The sequence below is a fragment of the Echinops telfairi genome, unplaced genomic scaffold, assembly GCF_000313985.2.
Source record: "Echinops telfairi isolate 266 unplaced genomic scaffold, ASM31398v2 ScPeMD7_7400;HRSCAF=8409, whole genome shotgun sequence".
NCBI lineage: Eukaryota > Metazoa > Chordata > Mammalia > Afrosoricida > Tenrecidae > Echinops > Echinops telfairi.
The window spans coordinates 43,137,808-43,156,599 of NW_022111300.1; the positions used below are offsets into that span (position 1 = coordinate 43,137,808).

At 42.1% G+C, this 18,792-nt stretch overlaps 1 protein-coding gene across 2 annotated transcripts in view; it reads left to right on the forward strand.

The window, feature by feature from the left end:
• Positions 1–18,792, forward strand: part of WDR7 (WD repeat domain 7) — a 349,883-nt gene that overhangs the window by 138,475 nt on the left and 192,616 nt on the right. For both annotated transcript variants that reach the window (XM_004703006.2, XM_004703007.2), the window contains one exon: positions 6,827–6,940. In XM_004703006.2, the coding sequence (XP_004703063.1) occupies positions 6,827–6,940 (114 nt within the window). The remainder of the gene's footprint in view (positions 1–6,826; positions 6,941–18,792) is intronic.

Consider the following 18,792-nt stretch of genomic DNA (forward strand, 5'->3'; position numbering starts at 1 on the left):
CCCCCCCCTCGCAGCATTTTCCCCATCTCTCCCACCCTGGGCCTCCGCTTCAGCAGCCAGGATGTCCAGTCAGTGATTGATTGCCCCCTGCAAAGTGTCCAAAGCAAGTGAGGCAGACGACACTCTGTTGTCCCCATAACGGTTTTCCTGGATTCCTGTCTCAAGAGTCCATCTCCCCGCCTTTCTTCCCAGACATCTTAGACTGTTGGCTCTGCTGATGCCCATCCAGCACGGGTGATGACACCTGCTGGTATTTGAAATGTCCTTGTGACACAAGGAAGCTTCAAAAAGTTCATGGGAAAATGGAATTGAAAGATGAGGGAACTTTTCCATCACCGTTTGAAACCCCCTTGTAGCTTCTAGGATCACAGCAGTGTGCCAGCCACCACAGTCTGACACACTGCCAAAGCAGGATGTGGAATCACAGCGTAGAACTCCATTGATGGGGCATGCTGCTAGTATGCTGGACCGGCCTCAGTGGTGTACCCAAGCTCAGACAGACTAGGGAGAAAGGCCTGGCTATCTCTTTAAAAAGCAACCATTGAAAACTTCATGGACCTTATGATTTCAATTTGCAACTGATTCCAAGGATGAGACAGCCCCAGCACTGTTTCGTTACATTATATAAGGGCCACTGTCTATCAGGGATGGCAGCCAACAGCAAGAACATCCTTTTTTGGGGGGAGAAGTTTGGCTTGGGGACTCACAGGTACTTTCAGTGTCTTCTTGATGCTGTTAGGCACCATGGAATCGGTTTCAACTCATAGCCTCCCTCTGCACACAGAACGAAGCACCACCCGGTACTGTGCCATCCGCATAATGCTATTAGGCTGCAGCATTGGACTTTTCATTAATGCGTTGCATGGTTAATCTCTTTCCCCCAAACATACAGTGTTTTGCTCTAACCTATTTAAATCACATCATTTGTATCATGGCATTGAAGGTTTTTAATTCTACCCAAGATGTCTTTATTGAACCTTTTTGAGGTGCCCATTACTCTACTAGTTTAAAATTATGAGGAAGCCTAAAACCCAAATTCACCGCACCCAGTTCCTGCTCACGGTGCCTCTCTGTAGGGTTTGCAAGGCTGCGCACATCATCATCCGAGCAGAGAGAGCAGCTCCATCTTTCTCCTGTGGAGTGGCTGGCGGGTCCCAATTGCTGCATTACCAGCGCTCCTAATTCGGATGCACCGAGTGCAATTCGTCTTGTTAGATTTTATGATATGCTTTGACAGATCATCCAGCAAATGAGATAAGAACCAAATACCACCATGTGACTCATTTTTATGATCTTGATGGTCAGTCCACAAGAAGTGAAAGTTCACATTCACATGTGTTTGTAATGGGTTCTGCTCCAAGTTTCCCAGGAGCATTTCCTCTTCTCTGGCCATGAGGAAGGTCTTTGTCCTTCCCTTTTACTGTGGATTAGGTGAAGGGGAACAGCCGGTCATCAGGTGTGCATTGAACAGGCTGTGCACATGGTGTTTCAACTCATCCACTGCAAGCCCTTGTGCACCGTCCCTGTTCCCAACTGCTCCTCCTGTTTCCTCCTCCCTTTGCTCCTCCTGTGAGCCTCTGACCTTTGCCGTTGGGTCAGTGCCACCCTTCTGATCTCAAGTGGTTGTTGCGTCTCCCACAGAAGTCAGTTCAGTCCCAGACCTGATATGTGTTGAAGGTCATTGTTTCCAGGGTCCCACTTGTGTCTATCTGACCAGTAACCTGGTCTCTCGTATAGAAAAGTTTATACTATAGAAATTATATTTGTTTTATGCCAGGAAGAAAGTCAGACTTTTTCTCCCTTGGCATATTCTGTTTCATTGAAAATAGCATTGGGTTCACAGTTCTTATTAGTTACGATGATGTTATGGAATCTTCTTTTTTTTAATGAGGCTTACGAGGATATAATACATGTATATTAAAATTCACCCTTTTTAGTAAATAGCTTTATGATTTTGGTGTCCACCTTCATAATACAATACAGATTATTATCATGCTACAAGATCTTCTCTTCCCTCTCGGTAGTCAATCTTCTTACCAACGCCCTAGCTCCTGGCTAGCACTGCTTTGGGATCTGCCCCTATGGTTTTGCCTTTCCTAGGCTGTCTACTGTAAAGTTTACCTGTTATCTTGAGGTAACATGTAGCCAAATACTGTGGAGCCTAGAGATAACCAACTTATGGCATTAACTGGATATATATATATATATACATACACACATAGTGTGTAGAAGAGTTCAATAATGACTTAGCTGTATTTAAAACAACTGTATTGTTCAAAAGTTGAAATTGAGAACACCACTCATTATTTCCTTAGGATAAAGCTGTTAAAAATTAGTTTCCAGTGATCCACACCATCTGAATGTGAGAGTTGAGTGTAGTGCACTGGTCTTTCCATTCTCATGACCTTTTCTGTCTTCTAGCAAAGTTAGGTAGGATTCTTAGGTAGGTTATCATTCCAACTCAGTCTTTTGACTGGAGTTGGGATATTTAACTGATCCTCAATTCAATCCTGGTTCTTGAATCTAGTAGCTGTGTTATTTTGAGCAATCACTTAATCTGTTTGACCAACTGGGGTAAATGTACATAGTTTTGTAAACTTTATTGCTTGCAGACTCTCTGATTTTATAGAAATGGAAAATAAATAATTGCTGCAACCCACACTTTTGTCTTAATGTGCTTTCCCTGTCTGTTATTATTTACAAAAACACCCAAGATCAAGGGAAGAACAAGATTGGGAGAGTTCACCAATATATATTTTGATTCAATAATATGAAATAATGTCCTTTGATTTTTGTACTTAAAAAGCAAATCTCTATTTAGAAATGGTCTGTCTACCTTCTTCTACTTTGTGATGGCTTTATGCCCTGCTATCTTTAATTAAGTGATTAGCTGGGTGATATTTCTTCTAGTAAGGTCTCTACTTTAAAATTGTATTTTGTAAATGTGATAATTAAAAATACTTTAAAAAAGAGTTTTATTGACATATACTTACTTCATAAATCACACAATTAAATCATCCAGTCATTAAGATTTGTACATTCATCACCACAATAATCTCAGAACATTTTCTTCTCACACTGTATGTGGTTAGCTCCCCATTTCCCCCCATCCTCCTCTGCCGTGCCCTTGGCAATTATCAATCCAGTTGCTGTCTCTACAGAACTACCTATCATTGATTTCATACACAGAAAATCACACAAAACACAAACAGGAAGCAAGCAAACAAACATAACCACAATGACTAGACAAAATGCAGGAAAAACTCAATTGAGAAGAAAGCAGACAGTGATAAAAAGTGAAACAACTATGAAATGATAAGGTATTACATTTTAACCTAACTGCATCTGCCCTTGAATTTACAATGCTGTATGTATAATAGCAAGGCTATTCACATCCCTCAACTATGGCTAGAGGGGATTCACAGGAGGCTTAATCTGTGTGGGAACCCTGCAAATGGGTGTTCACAATTTAAGCTCTGATACCATTCCCTCCTCCGAATTTTGGTTTTATTATTTACAAACCTTGGAGCACACAGGCTGGTGTATTTGTTCCATGTAGACATAGGTGGCTGCTGTTTTAAGACAAGCCTTTTAAACTCCAGACAATATTCTTTCTGATACCTGGGCACCATGTGGTTTTTTTCATTACACTTTGGTGTGGCACCCATATCTTCATTGATCTTTTCATGAGGGCAAGCATTGAGCAGAGCCATGTCATAAGAGCTAATTGTTCTTTCATTAGGGCCAGAATTTAAGTGCAAGCCCCAAATCCATTCACATATCTTTGGTTTACATATGTCTCTGGTTTCCTTTAGATACATCCTTACCATTTTATTATAGAGAACATTATAAATGATTCCACTGAGGCATAAGGTAATTAATTAATTTATCCAATGATATAGAATTTAAAATACTATTGAGAAAAGGAAATTTTACAAGTCTAGGCCTGCTTCAGACTGGAATTCATGAATTGTTGACTTGGAAGTGACTGGACACCACACAGTGGAGGTTGGTGATTGGGCATAACTTTCAATAATGTTCATAAAGGTGGATCCATTCCCACCAGATTAATGTCATAAGAGAACAAGGAGGGCATTAAAACAGTAAAAATAGGGTGGTTCTGGGCTGCCAGATACTGGACACCCTCAAAGCAAGAGCTCCAGACTAAAGTCCAATGACTGTCAATTCGTAACTTTGGGATATCAGTCATCTGCTGCTTCTCACACTAGGGCAGTTCAGCCTGAAGTCCAATGGGTATGCCCGTTCTTTAAATCTGCTACAGGTCAGATTGAGGTAAGTCCCAGTTCATTTAGTGTGGTTTCCACATCGAATCCTTCTGATGTGGCCGCTGAAGGATGTGGTGTGCCTCATAAGGACATTCTAAAGTCCCAGTAGTCAATCGCACACAGCCTTGGTCACCAAGGGCTGGTTAGAAACTGGGTCAAAAGTGTCCAATTAGGAACACAGTAGTGGGCTTGTTCTCCCCTTGTGTTCTATATACATATTGCTAAGTGTTTCTTTCCACATGGGAAATAGTTCTTCCAGGTTTACCTACCAGCAGAAATGTAATTGCCTTCCCCCAGACATACATGCCCTCCCCCTCATCTTCACTTGAGTTTCCAACAAGGTTCGCTTATCACTCTTGTACGAGTTCTGTGGACGTGGGGTGACCTTAAGCACATTGTTGGATGGCAGCCACTGAATGGTCTTCTCCTTCTCTCCACATCTTGAAAACATACCCCACCTGAGGTGAGGTCTCCTCTGTCGAAATGATTAATTAAAAACACATTTGTAAAGGGATGCCATTGTTATTTGGCATTCTACATAGAACATTGGTTTAGCGATGCTTTATTGATTGATTGATTTGGGGTAGGGAAACTTTGAACAGGTGCCAGTAGTAAGTTGGTGCCTTTTCTCCCCAAGTTAAAATCATTAGAACTTGGAAACTGCCTACTTATAGGTCTAGTTTGAATTCACTAATGGTGGTTTCACTAATAAAATTCTTCGCTTTCTCTGTTGGTAATCCTGAAGCAGCAAGATTGAGTTGGACACAGATGCGTTTGCGTTCATACATCCTGGGATTTCAGACATTTGGGGGGCTACGCGGTGTTGCAGAGTAGCCAGCCTGTGAGGGTTGTCAGGGCCATGACCTTTCAGTAGTGGGTGGCCCAGCCAATGTTTTGGTAATTGCTGAGCACAAACCATTTGCACCACTGGGGAAAGTGAAATGCCGTTATTTGGTATCTGTCGCGGATTGGATCCAGGACCCCTGGGGATACCCAAATCCACACATGCTCAATCCCCTTTTATAAAATGGTATACTGTACACATATTGTAGGGGCAGAGAATCATTTAACATGGCTCTGCTAGTCAAAGTCTCTAACTTCGTAAATCCCACTTTTGTCTCTATTCTTCCAATCTCCGATTTATAACTCCCACCAAAGGAAGTTTTTCTGCACGGGAAGGGAAGAGACAAATGGGATTCACTGTGAGAAATCACCAATAGGCGTGCCCTCCTGCTGCATATAAAATGAGCCCTCTGAGACGCAGCCATCTCATTACAAGTAAGAGCCAGCAGTGAGTACGCTGGACCTGAGATCTCTGCTCAGAGAACGTCCTCAATCCCGAAAATCCAATGTCAGAGCAGCAGCAGAACCAGGAGCCAGTATGTGAAACAGTGGTGGACTTCTCAACCCAGGGAGCATGTAAAGCTGAGTGCTTTTGTGGAGGAGGCAAGTTATAGAGTAGTGGGTGCCTCTGGGTGTTGGGCTTGCTGACCTGCTGAGCTTGAACTAGAATGCCTACAGGTTGAGCCTCATAGGGGAGTGGTATGCCCCTTTGGGCATTTATTAACAGACCTGGAAGAACTTTGTAACAGATCCTTAAAACTCAACCCTGAGTTTACACACTGGCACTGGCATTACAACTTGTTAGCTTCCTTAATAAACCCATTACTCATGGATTTTGTCTGTGAGCCTTGTGTAGCTATTGCAGTGGATATTAGAACCACTTGAAATGAAGTAGAGAAATAAAATTGAAAACATTAGGACAGCATACATATGAGATGTGCACATCCTTCTGTATTCTTTTTATTTTCTTCCTGAATTTAAATCATCTCTAGATTATTTACAAGACTAAAAGATAGTGCAAATGCTCTGTGAATAGTACTCTGATTCTTAGTTTTTGAAGAATTTCTTTGACCATTTAATTGCTCCCCTCAAAAGAATGTTTTGTACCCAAAATTGAACTCGCGGATTCGAGTGGGCAAACAGGTTGGTCAGCAAAGGGATTCACATACATCAAGTTCTCAGGTGGAATTGCTTGATCCCCTGATCTAGTCAACAGCTGCTTTCAAGGAGGGTCTTCCAGTGGGGCAGTTCTCTGGCTTCAGATCTAATCCTCTCCTAGCGTAAGGTGCTGAACTGTTTCAGGCACTAGATTCAAGGTCTCTTCTTTCGACCCAGTGTGTAAATCCCACTTTTGTCTCCATTCTTCCAATCTCCAATTTATAAACAAACTACTAATAAAAAGTAGTTTTACAGCAGTTCACTTACCAATCCAGCTTTCTGTCTACATCAGCTAAAATAACACAAAAACATGGAAGTTCAGTAAAAATGTACGTCAGCACCCTTTTGTTTTTCCAGATCATGTTTAGAAGGAAATCCTCTGTAGCCATGAAAAATATGATTATTTTTCAAAAAAGCACATGTTAATATTCATGAAATAGTAAAGCATTTGCATCCAATAAGTAAATTCTAGCATTAAAGACTTGGGTCTATTTTTTGAAACTTTAAAAAGTGAAACCTGCATTTTCCATTTGTTTTAGCTGGAGTTACAGCAGAAGCCATTCAGACCATCACTGCTGTTCCGGACACCTCAGGGACAGAGACCAAGGTCCAGGAGGAAGAGCATGACCTTGTGGATGATGACATCACCACTGGTAAGGAGCGACAAACCTCCTTACTAGGCTTTGGGTGGGGCGCTGTTCAATACTGTCTTCCAGGCCCATTACTCAGGAGTGAATATGCTGATGGGAGGGATCGAAATTGTATTGATGGCATGTTTCGCTTTAGGAGACTCTTTAGTACCCTTTTTGATCTTCAGCTGGAACCACGTGGAAACGTTTGGTCCAGGTTTGCTCATTGTCACTCTAACAATGCGCCTACTAGCTGTGCACTTAATTTTTGGCCAACCTTCTAATTTAGAGAGTAGTTCATGACAAAAGCCTTGGAACATGTAGAACAGTTTACGCACATATTGAAGATTTTCAAGTACAGAGAAAAGTGAAGAATACTAAAACTGTAATAACCAAAACCAAATTGGCTGCCGTCGAGCCCGCGCTGACTCATAGCGACCTCCCGTGGGTTTCTGAGACGGTAGCTGTTAACAGAGCAGAAAGCCCAGTCTTTCTCCCTCAGTGCTGCTGCTGGTTTCGAATCACAGACCATGGGGATTGTGGCCTAATGAGTAACACCTACACCACCAGGGCTCCGCAGTTGTAATCACAGTATATATGATATAGGCTGTAAAAGGAAACTTAAATACACTATACTTTTAACTTGAAATGAATGGTGCCTTATTAAATTATTTAAATTAGGTTTTGGATATTCATATTTGTATCGAGCATATAAATTAGCATAAAGTAATCCTATATATATACTTGCACTGTATATCAAATATGCTTATATAGTATATATAAAGCCAAGTATGTTTATTTACATGAAGCAAACTGCAAATAGGAGCCCTGGTGGGGTTGTGGTTATGAGTTGGGCTGCGATCTGCATGGTTGGAAGTTTAAAACCATCAGCAGCTCCTATGGGGCAAGACTGGGCTTTCTATTCCCATAAACAGTTCTAGTCTCGGTAACCCACACGGAATCGCTATGAGTCAGCATTGAACTCGATGGCAGTGAGTTTGGTGTGTTTTTTTGTTTGTTTTTGAAACTACAGATACATACACAATATATGTGCATTTCAGCTTTTATAATTTATAGAAAGTTTATCAGTTGTAATTACTTGATATCCAAAGGCAAATTCTTTGAGTGCAGAGGATAAAAGGTACCAAATGCACATATTTTTCTTGATGTTAAGATTTACAAACTTATTATCTGGCATAAATGGTTAAGATGTAAAAGCAATCCGGTAATAAAATGAAGCAAAAAATATTAGCTTAAAATAGTAATTTCAGAAGATACTTGCCAAGAAAAAATTAAAAGGACAAAGGAGCAATTACAGGGAAGTTTTCTTTTTCCCTTTAAAGATCTGTGTGGTGGGTGTTTTTTTAAGCTCTACATAAATGCTACATAGATTCTTCCATGCATGTGTGTGCTAAAACTGAAAAGTGAAAGTTCCATTTTTTCATATGCTGTTGAGGGAGCCCTGGTGGCATATGGGTTGCCCATTGGGCTGCGCGTCACAAAATCAATCCAAATCCACCAGCTGCTCCTCGGGCCCAGGATGGGCTTTCTGCGCTCATGAAGTGTTCCCGGCTTCGAACCCACAGCAGCATCCTGCCCTGTCCTATAAAAAACCAAGTGCACTGCCATCGGGTCGATGCTGACTCACTGCTACCTGCAGGGCCGGGTAGACTTGTCCCTGTGGGCCCTGAGACTGGACAGAAGCGGAGCAGCTGGTGGCCCGCCAGAGAGCAGCCCAGTGCGTGGGGCCACGTGCTATAAGGTCGCTGGAGTCAGAATGGGCTCGATGGCAGTGAGCTTGTGGTTTTGTTTTTCTTGATTGGTTCGTGTTAGCTCCAGCTGAGTTGGCTCGCGGTAACCCCCTACTGTCCACATGATAATCAGTGTATATGGAGCCTGTTGAGTCACCTGTACTGACTGACTCATTCTCACCTGGTATCAGCCCAGTTCAGCTGAGCATCACGTCAAACCGTTACCACCTAATGGCTTTAACATTTTCCACTGTGGAAAACCTTGAGGGGACCATCTTTTTTTTTGAGCACTTGCAAAGCCTTCATTACCCACCTAGTTCAAATTGTATAGCACTCTACAAAAGATAAAACAATGAAAACATCAGTGGTCACCAGAGGGGTAAGGAGAAGGATTAAAAAAAAATTGTTTAGGGTAGTGAAGTTACTCTGTATGTTATTGTAATGTCAGACTCGTGACATCATGCATGCAAATAAGCAGCTGTCCAAGGTGGGTCGCATTTGTTTCCCAGTAAAAGGGAGAGGTGGTGGTGGCTACCTGTTACTTTTTCATTCTAGTGCATCAGTTCCTGGGTGAGAAAACCATTGCCCAACTCAAGCCTACATCATTTCAGAAACTTCCAGCCTTTCTGAAAGTCACTTAGCCCTTCATCATTCGGGAAGTTGGTTCAGTCGCTATATTTCACTGGTGGATGTTTAACAACTACACCTTCTCTTATTCAATTTCATTGCTGTCCTTTTACTGTTATAATGTTTGTTTGGTTTTCATTCCCCTTGTCAGGTTTAAATGCCTTTTCTATAAAAAGTAAACTGTTTCATTCACAGGAAAAAGAAAAAAAGGTGCTTCTTTTTGAGTTTCACATCTAGTCGAGTAGCTCAACTGGCCTTCTGGAAGAAATAATGGGTTCGTGTGCCCTCAAGGTAGCATTATCAAACCAGTGCATTGGAAGTTAGGAATTGTGTGCTCCCAAACAGAGAGCACTGCTGGGTTAGCCCTGCTCGCTCAACAAAGCAAGAGGCTGGACAATGAGAGGCTAGGGTGGTGATGAGTGCGTTAATGCGACATAAACTATATTTTAATCTGTAAGAATGTGGTTAAACATATGTGATGAATGTCTCTTATCAGTTGAGTTATTCGTTTCATGCCACGGGCACGTGAGACAGGACAGTTCAATATCCCGCCGATTTAAGTAACTGAAAAAGGCTTCCTTAGCATGTTGTCAAAGCAACTTGCATGGTGGTGTCTGTGGCTTGTTTAGGGTGTCTTTCTTGTGTGTGTGTGTGTGTGTGTGTGTGAGAGAGAGAGAGAGAGAGAGAGAGAGAGAGAGACTGTGGCTTGCTTTGGCTGCCTTTCGGGTGTGTGACTTGATTAAGCAGTGGTATGGATTTTTGTGAATGTTTAGAAGAAAACCGTATTTCGCTTCATTGACTAGAATCCTATATAAATTGCATTATGAGAACTACGGTGGCTGCATCGCGAGAAACCGGCTTGCAGCACAGCAATCTCATGTGGGGTGAGCACAACTGCCCCAAGGGGAGATGGGCCAGTTGGACCACTGGCTCTGAAAGAAGCCTGATGTGTCCTCTTTTTTAGATACCAAAACAAAGAATTGCCCCTTTTAGCATTTTTATAAAGCAACTAGAGATTCTACCACGACAGAAATGTGCCTGATCGAGTGAGCCCTTATTTGGAAGCTGTGGTTAGGCTAATGTGCATAGGTGCACACATGTTTTTTTGCTAGTAATCAAGAACTTGATGCTCTGAACAATCTGACCAAGAGCACATTTAAAAGGTGACATGCAGTGGAGGTCGTGTGTTTTCAAAAGGCAGGATGATCCTTTGATCCTTACTGGAATTTTCCTCTTGGATGGGAAATGAGTGAGCTGTGAATGTTTGCCTTAGGACACCCGAAGCGAAGCCTCCCAGTCTTTGTTAGTATTTGTCTTAAAAGGCAAAGAAAATATGGATGTATAAATGTTGGTGATGATCAATTGGAACTAATTGAATTTACTTGCAATGAATAGTCTTAGCGGGAGGAGAACAGCTGGAAAAACTGGGTAGAAAAAAATTGAATCTTGATTGAGACAATTTAAACCTTCACCTTGTCATTTAGAAAATATGCGGCAGCTTCTTTCTCTCTTCTTAAAGCGAATATCTATTGATCGGCTCTACAGAGTAAAGCCGGTATGCTTTGGCCAACCTGCACACTCCGTTTTTGCTTAACATTCTATCTTAAGGTCCAAATTCTTCCCGTGGATCCCACTTTTTAAATTATAGATCATTGTCAGAGTTGCGATTTGGTGGAATTCATTTTGGTATGTATAAAAATATTGAAACTCGGGTTCCACATTTTTAAAAGAAAATGGTAGAGTGCAAATGGGAAAATATGCTTCTTTTTTGAGCAGGTTTGCCTCAGATTTTACAACACTATATTTGAGATCTGTCTCTTCACCAACCATGTTTGTGTGCTTTTTTTGAAGTAAAAATGACAGCATTGTGTGTTCCTAGGTTATTAATTTCAGAATCATAAGATTGCTACTTTATGCCTGTTTGCTTTTGCATAGTTTTATTTTTATCACTGCAATTTAAATCATGTCAATATGTAACCAATATAAACAATATGCCATTTTCATCAAGACACTAAGTTATCTTCATGGAGTAAATCTTAACTAAAGATAGGCATAAAGCTCATCAATTTTCAGTAGGTCTTATTTTTAAAATGAGACCTTTGGGGTAGTTTAGTTTTCCTTTGTGTAGTGCCTTTTTTTTTTTTTTTTGCATTCTGGGTGGGGTGAAGAAAGCTGACAGTGGCCTGCTGTCAAAAGATATAGAATCTGGATTCCTATAGGCTGGAAAATTAACAAGGAGCCATCTAACTGAGAAACAACAAAGCCCACATGGAAGAAGCACACCAGCCTGTGAGATCACAAGGCATCTAAGGGATCAGGTATCAGGCAGCAAAGACCAAATAATAAAAAAATCGTAGCATTGTGAATGAGGAGTGCAGAGTGGGGACCCAGGGCCCATCTGTGGGAAATAGGACAACATCCCCTTGCAGAAGGGCTGCGGGGAGGAGACAAGCCAGTCAGGGTGCAGTGTAGCAACAATGAAATATACAATTTTCCTCTAGTTCTTGAATGCTTCCTCCCCCCGACTATCATGATCCCAATTCTACCTTACATATCCGGCTGGACCAGAGGATATACACTGGCACAGATAGGAATTGGAAATACAGGGAATCCAGGACAGATAACCCCTCAGGACCAGTGGTGAGAGTGGCAATATCAGGACGGTGGAGGGAAGGTGAGGGAGAAAGGGGGAACCGATTACAAGGTCTACATATAACCTCCTCCCTGGGGGGACGGACAGCGGAGAAGTGGGTGAGGGGAGACGTCGGCTGGTGTAAGATATGACAAAATAATAATAATTTATAAATTATCAAGGGTTTCCAGGGGAGGGGGAAGCAGGGAGAGAGGGGGAAAAATGAGAAGCTGATACAAAGGGCTCAAGTAGAAAGCAGGTGTTTTGAGAATGATGATGGCAACATATATACAAATGTGCTTGACACAATCGATGTATGTATGGATTGTAATGAGTTGTGTGAACCCTTAATAAAATGATTTAAAAAAAACCTCCCCACCCCAGCCCCCATGTTACATTTTAAAGCAACCTTGCCATGCCTGCAGGTTACAGGGACTTTGGGAAGGGTTTCCTTCACAGATCTGTATGGGGCCCTTTAAGAAGATCACTTCTGAGTGCCAGACTGCAATGTTCCTGCCTCTGGTTCAGTATGGCAAGGGCACAAACTGACCATATAACCGTGAGTAAGGGTCAGAAGTCACAGGCATGGTCACAAGCAGACAGCTAGACACTAGATCAGCAGTGCAGTTGACAGAGTCTACAACTTACAACAAAGACCATGGTGATAGATGGGCCAGAAGGGATGTTATTGACTGTACTTGGTTTACTTTCGGGGAAATGGTTTTGTAAAATTGTAACTACCTTTTAATTAGTAATCCAGAGGTAAGCATTCCTCTACCTGTTGTCGATTAATAGATGCTCAGAATACATGCATCTTGCTGGCGCCACACACTCAGCGCTGACGGAACTAGCATGGACACGGTCTCCCTCATTCTCGGGGCCCTCTGGAGACATGTGTCTTTAATGGCATCTTTGCAGTTGTGGACTTTTCCTGATGTCAAAGTTGTCGATTTCGGGAAAGCATACTATGTATACTGTGTAAGGTGTACTTCTCCAGGTGCACCTTTGCATTTTCTTGGATTGTGGAATCCTACAGTTTCTTGTAGGAGGACCTACTGTATCTGAAGTTCTTACTTTACAATCTAGTCCATTAATAATCTTTCTTAGAGAACACACACAGCTGATAACCAGGGTCACAGGACACGTTCTTTGGCCTCTCAAGTAGAAACTGCAAAGCCAGATTTCACACGAGGAAATCTAGCGGTGACTACAGAGTACTGGGCATATCATAATGAATAGCATACAGTCATTGTTTTTAGTATTTCTCCAACAAATATTTACCCAGGGCTCTGATGGCCAGCGGGGTTTTCAGTGTTTGGGGTCTTCCAGTGAAGAAAACAAAGAGCTTTGCCACATGGAGCAAGTCTGGTGGTGAGAGAGAGGCACTATGTTAGTAATAAATACATAGTATGTTAGTAGATGAATCCTATGAATAAAGAAAAGCACGAGAGAAGGGCAAGAGGAATTGAACTGGTTTTGTACTCAGCATGTTGCACTTGGCTAGCACAAAATTTCTACGAGGTTGGTACTAGTTTTTCCAAATGCTTAGACAAGGAGGTGGCTGTAAGAGGAGCTTGGAAGGAGGTGGCTGTAAGAGGAGCTTGGGCAGGGCCAATCGCATAGACCAGCAGGCCGGTCTGCTTTCAGAGCCTGTGCAGTGGTAAGCACCCTTCTCTGCCCCGCATTTTCAGTCCAACTCCCTTGAGTCTTGGAAGATTTCTTTTCAGCCTGAAAAGTGAAATGACTTCACCACCCACCTACATGTCTGGGGATACTGGGTAATTACTTTAACGGCACACTCATTCTCTAAAATGCAAGCGTATTATTCTTGTCTCCTTTTAAAAAAATCCAAATTTCCTTTTTGTGCTTTCCATTTCCAGCCATTATTTCGAGCAACAGTGATGTAAGGCTATAAGTATAAATATTTTTCATTACTAAACAGTTACTTCATTGTACCTGTGTAAAAATGCAGTGTCCATTGTTCTGTCTAGCTTTTTGAAGTCATCAATATAAAACTGACACCTTAGCATATATTCGTGCACTAAGCTGAAGAAGGACTTCTAGTCTGAGACTAAATATTGATTTGTGCATTTTACCACTTCCCGAAGACCCGATTCCTAAGATGTTGTTTATATATTTATTCTGACTGAAAGATAAGAAATTTAACCTGTTAACGTACACACACACACACACCAAAGTACCAAGTCCGAGGCTTGAAGGCATTATGTGTACAGAAATCAGTGTTTTTGTTTTGACCGCTAGACTTGGCCCCTCCCCCCGTGGCCTTCTCATCTTTTAGCTTTTACCACCTGGAAGAGTGGAGTCACACGAGATCTGTGTGAATCTTCAATCGTTCCTGCCAGACTGTCACCACTGCCCTTGCTTTTGACTGCAGAACTTCAGCAAAATAGGTCGGTTTCCTGTGGTGAGACTCTCAGATAATCAATTAATAAAACTGGTTTATTAACCCTTCAGTTTTTATGAAAACACGAAGAAAATGTTTTATTGTACTGTCTGAGTCAAATGAATACTTGATTCAAAATAACTTGCCTTCCTCTACTTTCTATGGAAGAGAAGCAAATGTACCTAAAACTATGTCTTGATCAATGCTTCTTCGTGCTTGGCTTCAGCTTGTTGATAAGGGTGTTATTGAGGGATTCTAAATCAGGTGTTTCAGAGGTTTGGGCATAAAGACATCAAAAATGGTAGACTGCCATTCATTTTCTTTTTCCTCTCTGGATGATTTTGCGTGCTCTTTCATGTGATTCTAACTATTACTGACATGCTAATGACTCCCTACTCCCCATCTTAAACCTAGGCTTCTCTAGTGAATGGTGAGAGTATAGATTCTCCTTTGGCCTGAGTGTCCCATAGTTGCTTGAAAATCACTTCCAAAGTGAGTTCATGTACCTTCCTTCAACTTGGCTCCGCCTACAGGCATAGCTCGGGTAAAAGAATCACTATGTTGTTAGTGTCTGAACGTCTCCAGTTAGGCACCGAGTAGCAGCCCTGCTTTCCCACTTGCTCCCAGGTTCCACGTGCAGCTGGTACCGGTTCTTGTTACACAGGGGCCTCTGCGTTATCTCAGTGCTTTCCCTCTTTCCCTCTCCCACGCAAACTAGCGCGCTCCAGACTTTGATTTTTCTCTCCTCCGGATTGTACAGTCTGCATTTTCCTGCATGCCTAAAGGCAAGTACAGGCGACCATCAAGAGCCCGTCCGTTGCATTTGAATGTTCAGCTTCTCCTTTGAAGAAGTTTGGAAGCTTAATATTGATGTCTTGTGACCAAGAAAGTGGTTGTTTCTTTGAATGAATTAATCTCATCAGATGTGCTATAACATAAACGACTTTATTCCGCTGTCATGCTGACACTAAATCTTTCATAATGCTGTTTCCCAATCACCAGGCCTTTATTGTATTTTTTAAAGGTAAATGTAGGCTATTTGCTTATAAATCATCTGTAGAAAGTTGGCCAGATAGAGTAGTTGTCATCATCTTAACAAATTCATTTAAAATGGACAAATTTAAAAGGAGGGGCTTGAAATGACAGACCTAACAACTTTCTAGCCTTTTTATTGAGCGCTTCAAAGAGGGGCAGGGTGACCCTTTTAATCCTCACAATCCATTGCAGTAAGTCCCCCTGGCTCTCCATTCGGAGAGGGAAATGAGGCACAGAACTTGCCACAAAGTGGAAATGACTGAGGGTAGGATCCAATCCATGTGATCTGCCCCCAGCTCTCATCTGTTCAATGGAAGTGATTTGTTACCAGCTGATTCTAGGGAGAGAAAAAAAAAATCTAACCTCTTCAGTGAGAAAACACCCATTGTGCTCTCCTTGGATGTTCTTTGTTTTCTGGTGCGCCACCGAGCGGTTCTGACTCATGGTGACCCTGTGCACAACAGAAGGAAAGGCTGCCCGCTCCTGGGCCCTCTCACAGTTGTCCTTATGCTTGAGTGCATGTCGCAGCCACTGTGACGTTAATCTCATTGAGGATCGTCCTCTTTTTTGTTGCCCCTCTGCTTTAGGGACCTGCCCCTCTTCTTTGGTGTCCCTTGACAACATGTGTGAAGTATGTAAGAGGAAGTCTCGCCATCCTTACTTCTAACAAGCACTCTGGTCGTACTTCCAAGACAGATCTGTTTGTCCTTTTCGCACTCCATGGTACTTAAACACTTCCACTTCAAATTTTAGTATCTCAAAACTCGCCGCCCTGGAGTTGATTCTGACCTGCAGCGACTCGGAAGGACAGGGTAGAGCCCCCGTGTGGGTTTCCCAGACGCTCCACTCGTCTGGCGTGGAGCGGCCCGAGGAGCTGCAGTGGCTTCCAGTGCCGCCTGGCTGTGAGCAGCCCCTGCATGACCCACGTGACTCCAGGCTCCTCCCAGTTTTGAAATACAGAAAAATAGAGACAGGTGAAGACCTTGCCATTTTCTTTATCGATGAACATAGTTCAAGATGTGAGGGTGATCTATATTTTTAGGTAAAGATAGAATTATCTTCATAGAAAATTACACGAGTACACTAAAGCACATAGAGCACATTAGTTAACAAGAGTAAGGTTTGATTTTCAGACTAATACTACATCGGGGCTTCAAAAATACTGTGGGTATATTTCATCATCCTTTCTGTTTTTCAAAAGACTTTGAAGCTCCTTTAAATGTTTTCCGTTTGTGGGACTTAGACTAGTTGGAAAAGCAGATTTAGTTCGTTGGATAAGAGCCAAGAGCAGTGTTTGGGGTGGAGTGGGGTTGGGAGGGTGAACCAATAACCTGCAGGGTGGGCTCCGTTTGGCCTCCGAGTTTGATAACCGGACCTCATGGTTAAGAGGAGGTTGCATTAGATTGTGGCACACTCGTATAGAGCTGTATGTGACACGAATTGCCCTGATAATTGATGTCAAACTCGTATGACCAAAAGTTGTAATTCACAAAAGTAATGACAACAATGACTCATAATTCAGATTTTCTGTCACACCTGTGAGTGATTGCAGTTACTTGTGCAAACCATTGGTAAAGGGGAAAAATAGGTTTTAAATGGATGTGGAGGAGTTGAAGAATTCTTCTTGGTATTTTATAGTGATCTACAGCACCAAATAGATAATTAAATGGACTAACATCCTTGAATTTCTCTATGAATTCTCTGCACTAAATTGTCAACCATAAAGGCTTTTCTGTTCCCATCAAGCTCTTCAATCAGAAGGAAGTTCCCATCTCCTACTTGAGGTTAAGCAATCAGGAAACCCCTCAGGTGGTAGCCTAGGAGTAGTCCTGCCTCATAGGCAGGGTAAACACGAAGCCACGAGTATTGGCTCATAGTTTTAAGAACTATTTAGCCTCCCAAAACTTGGATGAATTAATTGAAGTTAGCCCACCCTGAATGTATTCAGGGAACCTGAACCGGTTAGCTACGGTTTTCTTTTTCGGGGAAACAGTGTATACATTTCCTGTAGTGGCTGGCAATACTTGAAAGAAACATCACGAATATTCAGTTGGAGTCCCTGCATGGTGCAGAAGGTTAACGTGTTTGTTTGCTAACCAAAGAATTGGAGATTTGAGTCTACCAAAGGCATCCCAAGTGAGAGACCTGCTGATCTATTTCTGAAAATTCCAGAGAAGCTCCTTAATGTATGTACTCTGGCACCTGTAAAGCAAGCTCACTGCCATAGAGTGAACTGTGATCCATAGCGACCGTATAGGACAGAGTAGATACAGCCTGCTGCCCATGTGTGTTTCTGAGACTGTCACTTTTTATGGGAGAAGAAAGCGTCATTTTTATCCACCATAAGTTAGAATCATCGCAACAGCAACTCGTTCTTGTTTTGAGCGCTGCTAGATGCTGACTCACTCGCTGCTAACTGTAGATAGACTTGATGCGCTCAAGGACGCAATGGCTGGCTGTGCTTAGTTGGTAAACTTATGTTTAACTATATCCCTGGAAGTTTAATAAATTCATGTCACTGAGACACAAACTCCTCTGTTCCGGTTCATACAAGAGTAGATACAGATTTCATAGATATGGAGAAAGTTTGAAGCAGATTCAAAATAGCTGGTAAACCTTGGTCTGAATTAGTAAGAGGGTTTTAAAATGAGCACGCAGTAGCCCAGGCTCTACATATATCATAGCGAGCGCTCACATCTCCCCTACCCAACTCATTCTCTGGGTGGCCTTATACGCACATGATCCTTGACCATGGCACGCCGGTGTTCTCATCTGAAGTATGAGCATAAGACTGTGTGGATTAAATGACTGTGAGGATTAAATGACGAGAGAGAGGCCTGCAGCCTTCTGCCCAAGGAACTGGCACATAGTACACACCCAGTAAATGCTCTGCTCCTCTATGCCTCCTCCGTCCCTCCTCCTCGCCACAAGCATCCTGCAGTGATTCTCTTTAAGAAATGGAATAAACCACCTGTATGTCAGCTTTTCTGTACAACTTGATGGTGCTTACTCTATGTAGTTAGTCATATCTTCTAGATATTGCTTACAGTATTGGTTTGCTAGACAAATTTATACTTCCTAGATAAATTGACTGTATACAAACTTGTTATATATATATACTGGAGCATGAAATACTGATGAATTATTCTTTCCGAAATACGTTAAAGAAATTGGTTTCTAGGCACCACATTTACGTTCTGACCCAGAAGAGGGGATTGTGCGAACTGGAAGTAATGACCCTTCCAGTTGCTGATCCAGAGTGAATTCACAGAAGTAGATACTTGTGTTGGTCAATGGGGATTTGTGAGGAATGGGAAGGAGAGAAAAGTTCACCTTTTTTTTTTCTGGTGTATTTAAAAAAAAATCATTTTATTAGGGGCTCATACAACTCTTATCACAATCCATACACACATCAATTGTGTAAAGC